Source organism: Strix aluco, chromosome 23, assembly GCF_031877795.1.
Source record: "Strix aluco isolate bStrAlu1 chromosome 23, bStrAlu1.hap1, whole genome shotgun sequence".
Taxonomy (NCBI): domain Eukaryota; kingdom Metazoa; phylum Chordata; class Aves; order Strigiformes; family Strigidae; genus Strix; species Strix aluco.
The window spans coordinates 7,569,807-7,583,820 of record NC_133953.1 but is presented as its reverse complement, the minus strand read 5'-3'; the positions used below and the strand labels follow the sequence as shown (position 1 = coordinate 7,583,820).

The 14,014-nt window shown below is 51.2% G+C and overlaps 1 protein-coding gene across 4 annotated transcripts in view; it reads right to left on the bottom strand.

The window, feature by feature from the left end:
• Positions 1 to 14,014, bottom strand: part of KIRREL3 (kirre like nephrin family adhesion molecule 3) — a 356,593-nt gene that overhangs the window by 93,865 nt on the left and 248,714 nt on the right. For all 4 annotated transcript variants that reach the window (XM_074848917.1, XM_074848919.1, XM_074848921.1 and 1 more), the window contains exon 4: positions 12,810 to 12,959. In XM_074848917.1, coding sequence (XP_074705018.1) covers positions 12,810 to 12,959 — 150 coding nt within the window. The remainder of the gene's footprint in view (positions 1 to 12,809; positions 12,960 to 14,014) is intronic.

Sequence of the window (14,014 nt, the reverse complement as noted above, 5' to 3'; positions counted from 1 at the left end):
TGCCGTCTACTCCAGATTTATCAACAGCCTCTTAGCAAAAGTCTTGCCACTAAAAGCTTGTGAAGTTTTGCAAAATACTACCAGATAAGAGAAAAGCACTTGTAAAGACAAGAAGGGGAAGCTAGCGTGTGCAAAGCAGCTCATCAGCATCTGCGTCCGGCCAATACACTCTCAAGGTCACCCCAAAAAGCACCAGGGAGGGAGAAGCAGGGGTCCAGCTGATTGCTGCCCGCGTTTAAGGAGAGCCTAGAGGTTTTGCAAAGGTCTCCTTACCCATGGAAGGTGTCAAAGCTTCCTTCTGAGTTGGCTGTGCTTGGAAATTAGCCCCTTCAAGACCTCCTGCTCTGGTTTTTAGGTCGCCCTCCCTTCCAAGACATGCCCATCCACCTTTGTCCAGCACCCAGGTGCTTCAGAACAAGGCTCGCCTGCCAGGATGAGCCAGGAGAGCTTGATAGTACATCGAGTCCTCTGTGACCTTGTAGCCAGGGAAAGGAGCTGGGCACAGAGAAGGGCTCTTGCATCGCCGAGGATGTGGGTCTGGCCAGCCCAGGGCCCCGGAGGGATCGTATTCGGGTCCAGCCCTGCAGCGACGCGCTGGGTGCCGCGTGCCTGCCGCTCGCTGCAGGCGCTTCCAGCTAAAACCTTGCCAAGCCACGTGTTTCGCGGCTGCCAACGCGTGCCCAACACACCCGCAGATGGGACGCTCGCCTGTGTGCAAACATTTACAAACACCTTGAGCGACTCGCGAAGACGCGGCAGGTTGCTGGAAGCCGTCCATCCGCAGGAAGGAGGCTCAGCCTCATGGAGAGAGGGGTTGGTTGAGCGGGAGATGCTGCCGCGAGCGGCGAGGGAGAGGATGAGATGCTCTTGGCGGCTCTGCACCGCACGACACCACTGGTATCCCAGAGAAACATTGTAAAAGTAAACGAAACAGCTCTCCAGATAAAAAGCTGGGAGTCTCTCCTCTCCGCTTGTGCTGCAGAGTCTATTTTTATTATACAATTTCCACCCTTCAGTGGCTCAGATGTTTTGCCTGTGTTTCGTTGCTGACCCTCAGGCCAATCCTCAAAACAATATTTGCTCTGGGTTTTGCGCGCGCGCGCGGTTTTATTTATTTATTTTCTGAATAAATACAGAGTGGGTAAAAACTTTCCCTCTTGATTTATAACAGGCTGAGGAGTCATCCTGCACGCTTGTGCAAGAAGACGAGGGACTAGGGGATGAGGAGCGTGCATTTCGGGGCCACGAGCACGTGCAGGGGAGAGGAGAGCCCTGCCTGCAGGCAGGAGGGAAGGGTGGTGACCTGTGCACTACCTGCCTGCAGCCTGCCGGCTCACGACGGGGGAGAAACTTCCTCCAGGAATCATCACCCAGCTCTGCGCTCTCCCTCATCATCCCCAACCTGCCAGCTCTCCAACCCAGGGAAGCTAATGGGATGCTCCTGCTTCAGACCACAGCGGCGGAGCTGGATTCGGCCCCGTGCCTCTTCCTGCAGAGCCGCCCTGCTGCCTGCTTACGCTTATAAGCTCCTTCAGCTTCCCTCTGCCTGGCCCTGCCTTCCCACCCTGCCTCGCGTCTGATTATATTGGGTCTGCATGTGTAAGTACAGCCTCCTGCCACCCTAATCATCTAAAGTGGCTATTTGAATAACAGTTGTTGGTGCCTGTAGTTTCCTGTAATTTCCAAAAGGAAACAAATCCATGCAGACTGCAATTTTGCGCCTATGAATTTTGAATGAATATCTCTAAGAGCCTCAATTTCTCTCTCCCTTCCTTCCTCCCCTCCCCTCGCCTGCCTCCCAAGACCCAGCTGAGCGAGATGCTGCCACCAAAGGGTCTCGACCAAGCGACTCCTTTCAGGGGGTGGATGTTGGGCTAGCGAGGCTCGACGCCTCCTAGGAGAGACGCCAGTGTTCAGCCGGTGCCTCCGGCAGAGCTCGCTCGCTCAGGAAGCCGGAGGAGGACGGCGGCTGGATCACACCCAACCCACAGGAGACCTGCTCCGCAGCAGGATGAAGCAGGGCAGGCAGGCAGAAGCATCCTTCAAGCCTGTGTCAGGAATTTTCCCTGCATTGTCACCTCCAAACTAAGCTTGGGAGGTCCCTCTCCACCCAGCTCTGACTCCACCTGCCCTTTGGAGCTGCCGCTGCTGGCCAAGCTGTAAGACATCTCCCCTCCAGAGCCGATTTCCATGACAGCGACAGTCCCTATTTATAACCTTCTCCCTTTCAAGTTTCCCCTCTGTTCTGCTGCGTACTGTTTTATGACAGCGAGGGTTCTTCTTTTTATGACACTGTTGTTTTTAAAGTGTTTTTATCACCTGGTTTTATTACAAAATTACCGTACAGCACCCCGAGTGCCGTAGCAGCGAGGAGGGAGAGCGGCTCTGGAAATGCAGCAGCTCTTTCCTGAACAGCTTGCTGCCTAGCTGGGGAAGTGGCTGTGATTTGGTGATGGATGGAGTGCTTGTTATCCAGTATATTTTTATCCATAGATATATAAAGCACTTTGTGATCCCAGTAGATACAAGGCACTATATAAATGTAAATCATTATCATTATCATTAAATACCTTCTGCATCTTTTAAACCTACCAGTTGGAATCAAACACATAACGGGGCAGCTGGTATCTGGGCTTTCGCTGGTGAACCAAATGCGAGAGGTGGGATTTTTGTCTTTGTTTGCAATTAAATGTGATATCATGAAAGACCGTATTTTCCCATTGCAATTTTTCATGCTGCCTCTGATTTGAAAGTCACTTCTCACCCACTACGAGAAATCTCTGCAGACTTCCTTAGCAACAACCTGAATAAGAAACAGCCACCTCGGGCATGCGGATGCTCCCCGGATTATCCGAACCCATCGCGAGCTGTCCGGCGTACATCCCCGCTGTGCTGCCTGGACTTAAGGACAATAAGAGGATCCCTTGTGTGCTGCTGGGTCACAGGGAGGAGAGTTCAGTTCCTACATGATTTATGACTCAAAGGAGAATATAGACACTTTTCCCCAAAACTATGACTCTGCAGCATTTCTGCTTGGCTGCTGCCCAACCCCAGAAATAACCGACTGCACAAAACCTCCTGGATGTCATCCCCATCACAGCCGTAACCGCAACGAACTCAGGCTACAAGGCAGATCGTGTCCATAACCCAAAGTTTCCTGTTTCTGCTTCACCCCGGTCCTTTTTCCGTTTCTTTAAGGGAGGGATCTGAGCCTGAAGGACTTGCTCAAGGTCGCACACGGAGGCTTTGGCAGCACCTGGGACTCGTGTTTCCATCCAGGCCATAAATCACCGGATTCCCTTCCCGCCCATACAGCCAGGAGGACAAGCCAAGCAGGTGGCACGCTGGGTGCCCCTTCCCTGGTTTTCCCACCAGTGCTAAGCCCAGATTGTGTCACTAAACCCCATCTTCTTTCCTGCATCTCTATCAAAGCCACCTGGCCACCAGGTACTGACAGCTCCTCCCTGTGGGAATTCATCTCCAGCTCCTTTATCCCCAGTGTGACGTTTCCACTTCAGTTTCTGCTTCCCACACCCAGCTCAAGAGGAGCCTCGGAACTATCAGTCACTCCTTGGGTCACTGCCACTACCAGAGAGCCGGTTGCTCTGGTGCCCCAAGAGAGGGATTAACTCCGTGGAAGCAGCCACTGAAGTGGTGGGCAGCAAGGGGTGGATGCTACGGTCGTGGGGACCCCAGGAGCCACATGTTTGGGAGTCAGGGCCCGCGTCTAAGGTGGAAGGCACTGGTGCGCTTGCCAGGGAAGGATGTTCTATTGGTGTTTCCCGAAGGGAGATAACTGATGCAGGGCCAGGCTACCTTCAGTGCTGTGATGAAGGGTGGGTCTTGGGCCCAGGTGCTGGGGACCAGCAGTCCTGAGCTCCTGAGGAACAGTACCCAATGATATTTTATTTCCACTCATCATGAGAAGGGGAAGGGATAGAGTTGGAAACCTCTGATGTGTCACAGGTCTGAGCCCTTGCCTTTAATCCATGTCCCTACTAGCCTGCAAGCAGTGGCTTATAAAGGTTTTGCAATATTTAAAGAAACAAGGTTTTTCCTAGCTCCTGCTTTTTTTTTCCTTTTTTTTTTTTTTTTTTTTCCATTTTTCCCCAGCCTCTCATAAGTTGCAATCTCTTGCTGCCCAGGGGAGATCTTCCATTTAGCTACATTTTCCTTTCTCATTTCACGTGGTAATGGAGATTCATCATAGGTGTTAAATCCATAATTTGCCATGAATCCCCTGTCTCTCCCCGCGGAGGTCAGAGTTGAGCATGTTAGAGGAACCCGATAGTGCGGCTTCATGCCTGTCCCCAGGGGAGAGCCTCAGCCTCATGTCCAGGAGCAGGGGGGAGGCTGGAGAGAGGAGTCCTGGATGGCTCATTCAACGCCATGTCCATGCTTGCCACCTCTCTTTGCCACATAAACTGGTCCTTTGTTTGTGATTTATCACCTAAGTGATCCCTTTAGGTACTGTGCATTTACGGCAGTGTCTGGGGTACTGCCTCCCACACCCCGTCGTAGCTCAGCACCCCCATCATGGCCTAGTCCTGCGAAACCAGGCCACTGACTAGTGAATTATGGAAATACTCATCTCCCGGCAGCTTCTAACACCAGCCTGGGCAGGGACCGCATGGACCCTGCAGCCAGAACTCTTTGCACATCCCAGCAAGGAAGCACCGGCCCAAAACAGGCTCTTGGGAAGCAGCAGGGTGGTTGCTGTCATCCCAGACACACTTAAGATGTCAACTCCTAATTTGAGCGTGGCCAGGCACCTTTTAACATCAAAAAAGAGTAATAGCCTCTTCCAGAGGGCCATCTGTCCAACCTCCACCTCAGCATGAGCTGAATGTCCTGGGGCAGGGGAGGCTATTTGCCTATCAATTACAAAGGACACCCACAGGTCAGTCATTAAGATGTGGCTCTCCAGTTTTGAAGCCCACGTTGAGCTAAAAGGAATGCCACAGCCCCAAAGCCACCCCTGTCCTACCATTGGATGGGAAGATGACACTTGTCAGACATGCTGAAAGATGCTTCAAAAGCAAACGCTGCTCGGGAACGCCAGGAACAGCCAGCATTGTGATGGATTTGTAACGGGAAGAGAGATTCAGCCCAGGGTTCACCAAGCCTTTCTCTGCCATGACCTGCGGAGGACGGTGGTCGCAGCTGGGAGCTGTCCTAGGAAGCCTGAACTCTATCATGACTGGCAGAAACGGGCCCAGCGGGTGCAACGCTGGACAACACTTAAAGGACGGTGGGGAAATGCAAGACATGAAGAAAACAACCCAGGATAGGGCTGGCAAAGCTCTCAGACCCAAGCAAACACATCCCTCCGGGCTGGCCACAAGCAGAGAGCTGGGGTGGGTGGGCAGCCTCCAGCTGAAAACCTCAACAGCCGCTTTTTGCATCCTCTCCCAAAGCGTTTTCTCTGCTTTTGTGGCCGGCCCTGCCCCTGCCGAGTCTCAGGTTCATTTTTCATTAGGGGGGATCGATAAGAAAGCGGGGGCTGTCGCTCAGGTGATGTCACGCTTCGAGGGCCTCATTCTTCTCTGCCAGCTGACAAGGGGAGAGGGAGTCAATACTTTTGTCAGGTCACTAACAACCCACCAAGTTTCCAGTGGTGACAGATCCCTCGGCTGAGCAGCCCCCGAGCGCAGCCCCAACGCAGAGCGCTGCGATCCATACGGCCTCGTGCGCGCGTGCCTGAGAGGCACAAAAGGAGCTGCACAATGCGGACACAGAGAAGCGCGGGTAGGATACAGATGGGGGAGTTTTGTCTTGACTGGCACGAGGGAGAAACGCGCGTAGGTGTGCAAAGCAAAGAGAGATTTGCACGTGCGTGGGGTTTGTTGGTGGGATGCAGAATGCAAGGTGTCAGTGATCCGAAAGGGCATCAAGCAGAATAATCTCCCCCGTCCGCAGGCCCTGCGCGGAGCTGGAGCCGTTCGATGCAGTGTACGATGCGAAGGGGAAAGGCTGGTGTGATGCGGAGGGAGCGCTGGCTCCCGGCCGCCTCGTGCAAACCAGGGAGGATTTGGGGGCGACGTGCAGAGAGAGGTTTGTGCCCGGAGCGGGAGGCGGCGCAGACGCAGTGGTGCGAGCGATGAGCACAGCGGGATGGAGGGATTTTGACACACGGCAAGCACCCCCCCACCATTTCATGGTGACTTCGCGGCCATCGTAGCCAGGAGTAATTGCTCACAGCTCCTGTGCGAGGGGCAGAGCCAGCAAGAGGAGCTGGGAAGAGGGTGAAGGGATGCAGCCACCACTGCATCTGAAGGGATGACAGAGAATCAGGAAGGCTTTTTATCAGCTCTATGTGCTTTGCATCCATCAGTTCGGTACAGACCAGCAGACTCTGCATAGAGAAGCCAAGTGCTTCCTGTTTGATAAAAATACGGGTCAGGCCCTCCCCACATCAAGACAAGAAATCACAGATTGGTGCAAGAATCCGAACATTAATCATTTCTAACCGTGTCTCTTCCTATTTACACTGTGGTCCTTCAGTCTTCAGCATTCAGGCAGGAATGCTGTTGCGGCTCTGAGGATAGAAGCAAGGTGAAGTTTGATGGGAGAGGTGGTATCTGCTGGTAGACCAAGTGATACAGTTCAAAGAAAACAGATGTGCTTCCAGGCACACAAATCTTCCTTCAGTATTCAAGCCCGGCTCTGCAGTGCCGAAGGCTAGCCATTAATTTACGTACAGAACAAGAAAACTCTTGTGGTATCACCTAACCCTGGGGCCCAGGGCTTTAAGAAAACACGAATATTGCAAGACTACTCATAAAGTGGTGAGCTGATAACACCGGACCTGGGTTTGAGGGAGCAGAGGCAGCATCTGCTCAGTGCTGGCCTGGCCCAGATGAACTTCCCTCCGTGTGGTTAAACACCAGACATTGTTCAGGTACAGCCCGGTTTTGCTAGGAAGGATATTTACCATTTTTAATGCATTTGATGAATATACACATATATTTTTAAATTTCCTGGTCACACAGTAGCGTGTTAACTGTGCCTATTGGACTGGGACAGGCTTTATGCCCATCAGGGTGCTGTCACGAGCAGCGTGCGAACTGGGCTGCCCTTTGCAAAGGCTCCAGGTTTTCCAGTGACCAGCGGGAAATTCCCTCCAGGATCCTTAGGGAAGGGGCTGTTCACATTTTCAGGGTGACTGGTCACACTGAGCTACACTTTATCTTAGCAGCTCTACAACGGCACGGCTAAAGCAGCAGAACAGCAGGTATATCTGTCATGTGAAACACAGCCCTTTCCCCTCCCCGCATTTGTGTCATCAGCAAGTCGTTATTCTACAGCAGAGCCTGAGGCCAGTGGACACGTCCCGTACAGGATTTCACCCCAGCGCCACGCAGCCAGCTAAGATGTGCTTAATGGGGATGTAAGTGAATCAATTTTGCTTGTCTCCTTCCAAGTAAGGAGAGCGGAGCCCGGCGGATGCTGCCCTGCCATCCTCCTCCAGACAGCAAGGTGCAAACCCCTCCGAAATGGGGGAAGAGCAGCACTTCCCAACGCCCGTGGGGTGGGAAGCCCCATGCCCAGAGCTGGGTTTTTAGCACGCGGTACCTCTCTTTGACCTGTTTTTCCAGCTATAGACCGCACGAGGCAGAGTTTGACTTTTACAATGAATTTGTACAGCACCAAGTACCTCTGAGACCCCGGGTTTACCTGGCTGGGGACGGTCGAGCCTGCGGAGACGCCTTCCCAGCCCGGGAGCCACGCAGGGATGCCAGCAAGGAAACCCGTCCACCCTCTGCTATCAAAAGGAACCGGCTCAGAGCGCTGTAAACTTAAGCTGCTCAGACATGACATCAAATATTTAGGTTATTTGGGATTTGTGCTCGATTGTTTGATGTTTCTGTTTCATTCTCAGTAGACTCGGTTGCTATTTTGCCACTGAATATATTCCCAGCAGAAAATGCAGCTTCGTGGAGACCCAAACTTTTTCAAGGAGAAGAGACTGTCTGGAAGAAAATGATCACATTTTCATCACTTCTTTTTCTTTTTTTTTTTTTGTGTTCTGAATTGACATCCTGACTCTACAGGCTGGTTTAGGCTGAATTTTGCATTCAGAGAATTGAATTTTGTAAAAAGTAGGGAAAAATACTTGAGATGGTTCCAAGCTGAACTGTTTCTGGTTTTGAAACATCACCTAGTCCACATTTTCTCATTGCAGCTCAGCATTACAAACAAATATTGAAAAATGGCCTTTCCCAGGCTACAGCCTTTTTATTTTCTGATCAAACTTCGCTAAAGAGCAGGAAAGCTGGGAAATGCAGATGTCTCAAGCTGCCAGTGATCATTTTGGTAATGGAAATAGCTTACTCTGCTCTGCAGGGGAGGACTGGAAAGACTCAGCTAGAAAGAGACATTGGAATTAAAACAAATAAAAATAGGAAAAGGGTCGTGATTGAATGTGAACACACTTGACACCTAGGTGATCCTCCTCTTCTCCTGTCCCTGACTTCTGCCATCTTAAAAGACAGGAGCTCTCACTTCAAATTAACTTAATCTATAGTGTTAAATAATTCATGTTGATTTAAGAAAGCTTTATTTCTAATGGGACACACATGAAGGCAGACTTAATATTAGAGGAAGCCGTGGAGGGGGAGGAGACAGGGAATTAGACGATAAAAGGTGAACGTACAAGTTAATTGCCTATCAATTATTCACCTTAAGTCTCTGGAAGTAGCTCCTCTGCCTCCCCCCTCCCACCCCCACGGTCCCCTTGTTGTGGTCGTCACCAAGCTCTCACCAGCATCTCTCTGGGACCAACCCTTTCCCTGTGCCAAGCTGCAGAGCTAGTGGTGTGCAGGAGCTTGCCGGGACAGCCCGTGGCACAAGGCGGGGCTGGAGGCATCGCACCTCATGCTGGGGAGGGCCACAGACCAGGACAGGCTTGGGATGCTCCTGCCAAGACGGAAGGAGCAACCACGCTACCACCCAGCTTCCCCGAGACCTCGCCATCCATCTTGATCCCCCTCCTGGCCCCGTGGGTCCTGCCTGCCCCCAGCCATCCCGGGTTGAAGCTTTGCAACGCCACCGCTGCCAGATGAGCTCGGCGAGGCGGGTCTCCCCCTTCCCCTCCCCTCCACTCCCTCCCAGGGAAGCCAACGCTCTCTTCAAAGTTGCTCCTCGCTCGGCTGCCTTCGAGATCTGGGAACTCAACACTAATTAACGTGTCTGCAAATCCCAGCTCGTCTGGCGGGGCCTCGAATTCACTCACGGTCCCCCGAGTGCAGGAGGATCCACAAGCTAGCCCTCTGGCTCCTTAAACTACACGGCTGGCAGATGCATATTTTAACAACACACATCTGTTGGCTATATAATCTCTTGTATTTGCCCTCCCTGCTCCGAGCTTTGATGGAAGACTGGAGGGAACTCTCCAGTGGTTACAGCCAAAGTGTTTGCTTTGCAATTTCACTCGATTGCTGTCTGATTTTATTTTTAAATTTCTCCAAGTCCTAATCAGGCTCTTACTTTATTTAATTAATATCCCGGCTTAGTTAAATAGATCATAAATTAAGAAGCCCTGCCACTAAAGATGTATCAGGTAGTAAATAGCCCTCCAGTGGTTTCCCAAAGCCTGCCTGGCTTGGGCTCCCCTGCCAAACTGCTGCCCTGACATCCTTTGCTTGCAGAAAACGTGGATGCTCTGTATCTCCCAAATCCCATCTCATCACCTTTATCAGCCGCTGCCTTCCCTGCTGGGGCAGACGACCCTTGGAGAGAGAGCAGCGGCTCCTTCCCTGGACAATTTGGGCAGTGGTAGGAGAGAAGGTGAGGGAGACCTGGAGGAAGGTCCTTCAGCTTTGGGATGAGTTAGCCAGGTTCTTGAGCAGTATCTGTCCCTGAGACTCCACAAAGCAAAGATTTTCCCCAAAACTGATGACACTAATAGGCTCATCTGTTTGAATGTTTGGACTTCCAAGGCTATGGAATGATCTGTTCCACTACATTTAACCATGTAGATTTGAAAACAATGTGACAAAACCTTAAATATTTAATTAAAATATGGTGTAGCTCTGCATCTGAGCAGGGAAGAAGGAGGCATCAGCCCCATAAAGCTGTTGTCAGACATGAATGACAGCAGTTGGAAACTGAATTGGGAGGCATTAGGGGATTTCTTGATACCAAGGAAGTGGAAAAGTTGGCAAGAACAGACAAGGCAGCACAGACTCATGCAATAAGAAGCCAGGCAAGGTATTTTCCAGAGACAAGGCTGGGGTGTGATAGAGTGGGATGAGGTTCCCCAGAACTGCCTCCAACATCCCCGGCTGGCTGACGAGCTCCTTGAGTCATTGGCACACCCAGCAGCAGACAATGGGCTCCCAGCCACGAGAGCCTCCCAGCTCTGCTCCGGCTGTGACAAATTGTTTCCTCGAGAGCTGCGGGGTTTGCACACAGATCCGGGCACAGCTTAGGGATCCTCTCCTGCCTAGGCGAGGCCTGCAGCCTCAGGTGAAGCTGGGCAGACTGGGGTGAAGGAACACCCCACATTCTCCAAATGAGGTGGCTCAGGTGGCCGGTCACATCCCCTCCTAACCCAGCAAGATGAAATTTGGGAGATCCACATCCCTCCGGAGACGGCGGCTTAGCTCAGGACTAAAGCAGGCTCGTTGCGTTGGCACGCACTGATCCAAAGAGGAGAAACATTTGCACAGCTGGTGGCAACACACATCTGTAACCACGGAAGATGTCTCTCCATTTTCCTGTACAAACACGCGCTCTGCCTCCCTAACGCACACCAAGTTTAGCTTGATGCACTGCACGCCGTAAGCGGCTGTCAGGAGCCAGTGCTAGCTTTTAACACACGGGGTGTTGGAGGCTTCTACTCTTCACGTGCCATTTCTACTCCCCTCCATTGGGCTGGTTAAAACGCAGGCCACGGACCATCCACGGCAACATCGGCCTACGGTGCCGGTGTGGCAGGACACACCATCCTGCTGCAGAGTATCAAAGTGCGAGCTGCTGACTGCTAATGACCTCCCAGCCCCTTTCCCAGGGTGTGGATTATCACTCACTCCTCCCCAACCAGCCTGAAATTTCCCCAGGACATCTGCATAAATACATCGGAAGTGAAAGATGTGCCACTGATGGGTTGCAAAGACCCATTTTCTTATCGATCGGGTTTAAGTTGAACGCGCTATAACTTTATTTTTTTTAAAAGGAAAACACTCTGTAAATATAACTTGCTGAACATCTTAGGTAAATGTACCAATTAGCAACTACCATGTATATTCACATAAACATTAACTACCATCTATTCAACACATTCCATAACCCCAAAGATAATAATGATTTCCTTTTGATCCATAAAAACATCACTCTGTTCAATCAACGCTTTGCAGCAGCTCTGAGCTCTGACGTACGCCCGTGCGCCCTGGGACTAAATTAGTTTTGAAATCTTTAGCTCTAATTAAATAACATTATTTCTTTTGTCTGGCTCCAGCAACATATTCTGCCTTCACAACAGAAGGAGGGAGCCCAGGCAAAGGAAGGGAAGGCGACACAGCTTGCAGAGGTTGTCGGTAAGCGAGGGAGCCCCCCTGACAGCCACGCTCTGCTTTCCGATTCATTTGCAGGCTTCTTTCATGTGTGGGCACATGTCAGAGCTCTGAGCTGCTGCAAAGGGTTGATTGAGCAGAAGGATGGATCAAAAGAAAATCATCATTATCTTCGGGGTCAGGGAAGGAAGAGATGGCAGTTGTGTAAGTTTGGGGGTAGGGTACTTTGTAGGGTTGTGGAGAGGAAAACAAATGCAGGAGAGATGACAAGCTGGAAATTGAGACTCATTTTGGCAGTGGTGTGCAGACTCCAATGAGGTGCACCTTCAACCACAACTAGTACCTTCATTCACTTTTCTTGGCTGCTTAAGGCTAATTAGCATTGATCTGACTAAAAGCACTAAAACTCTTGGTTTGGAACTTTTTTTAAGAACTTGTTTTCCCTAAAAATTGAGCAGGAAAAAACCCAACAAGGAAAAAACAAATCCAAACTTCAATTTAAACAAACTTGAAGATGTAAATAGCTTCGCTTCGGGGGCTGAATAATCAGGATGTATTTGGGAGCAATACAGACTGTTTTTTGTCTGAGCTTTTCAAGAAAAATGCCATTTTGATTGACTTCTCTGAAGCCACACCCATTCAGGGAAGTCTCACTGAGGCAGCCTGCCTTTTCCCAGCGCTCCCAATAAGCATTTACAACCTCTTTGCCAGCCTGGCAACAAAGCCCTTTCCATTCTCCCATCTCTCCCACAAAAAGGGTCTTCACAAGATGTTGGGAGCCGTCCCCTGTTTGCCGTCCCACGCAGCATCCTCCTGTGCTGCGTGTGGGAAAGATCAATTCCTGAGAAACGCACGATACTAAAAGATATGTCTGAAAAGAGTATGAAGACAGTATGAAAATCAGTTTTTTCTCAAGTGGTGTAGCCCTCCCGGTCCTGCTGCAGAACAGCACTGCAGCAAGGGTAACGTGTATCGCACTGATGGCACCAACACTCTTCATATCCTTAAATTTATGCACATACACTCTTGAATTGGCATGTGTATTTGTAGAGCTGAAGTACCAAACATTCTGTGCCTGTGTTACTGATCCCAGAATTGCTGTACTCCCTAAACAGCTTCCTTTGCTACCGTTCTCAGGATCAAGATGCACCCCCGTCACTCTCACGATGGATTAATTGCCAGTCCTCTTGATTTAGCAACAAAACATTTTGTCAAAAAGCCTCTCAGTGCGACCGTGAGGACAAAAAGAAAAGAAGCAAACAACATCCAATATGACGGGGAGATGGGACTTACCGAGAACAGTCAGCCGGGCAGGTCTGGATCGGATGGCTGCTTGAATGGCCTGACATTCGTAGACGGCGTCATCTTGGAGATCAGCTCTCAGGATTTTCAAGTGATGTTCTCCAGACAGGTGGTCTCCTACGACCAGATAACGTGGATAACCTGCAGAATGTAAAACACGAGTCAGGAGGCAGCTAGAGCCACGAGCCTGAGGAGGACGAGTATAGAGCTTGGATTCAGAGCCCCAGTCAGCCCTCGGCAAATGCCCAGGAGCCAGGGCAGCTTCTTCCCCTCCTTGGCAGAGAGAGGCCTTACAAATTCATGGAGGAGACTGCCCTAAGAGTTCAAAAACGAAGTGCTGATGAAGGAGCATTAGCTGAAATTAGCATTGGCATTAGCAGTGTGTCCAGGAGGCCAAGAAGGCCAATGGTATCCTGGCTTCTATCAGCAATAGCGTGGCCAGTAGGGACAGGGAAGGGATCTTACCCCTGGACTCGGCACTGGTGAGGCTGCACCTCCATGACTGCGTTCAGTTTTGGGCAAAACCTCACTCCAAAAAGGTCATTGAATGACTTGAGCGTGTCCAGAGAAGGGCAACGGAGCTGGTGCAGGGTCTGGAGCACAGGTCTGATGGGGAGCGGCTGAGGGAACTGGGGGGGTTTAGTCTGGAGAAGAGGAGGCTGAGGGGAGACCTCATGGCCCTCTACAACTCCCTGAAAGGAGGGTGCAGAGAGGGGGGATGAGTCTCTTGAGCCAAGTAATAAGCGATAGAACAAGAGGGAATGGCCTCAAGCTGTGCCAGGGCAGGGTCAGACTGGCTCTTAGGAAGGATTTCTTTGCAGAAGGGGTTGTTGGGCGTTGGAATGGGCTGCCCAGGGCAGGGGGGGAGTCCCCATCCCTGGAGGGGTTGAAGAGTCGGGTTGACCCAGCGCTGAGGGATCTGATGGAGTTGGGAACGGTCAGGGTGAGGTTCATGGTTGGACTGGAGGAGCTTCAAGGGCTTTTCCAACCCAGATGATTCTGTGAAATCCCTAGAAGGGATAAGCCCTTCCATCAGGAACTCCACCACCTCTGGCTCCTCTAAGACCAGTCACAGGATTTCCTTAACTCCTTAAGTGCACATTCTTGTGGTGAAATCCTGGAATACCTCCACTCTAAGGTCTGCGTAAGGGTTGGGCAGGGATCTGCGGGGGTACCGACAGCCCTGCTCAGCCTGC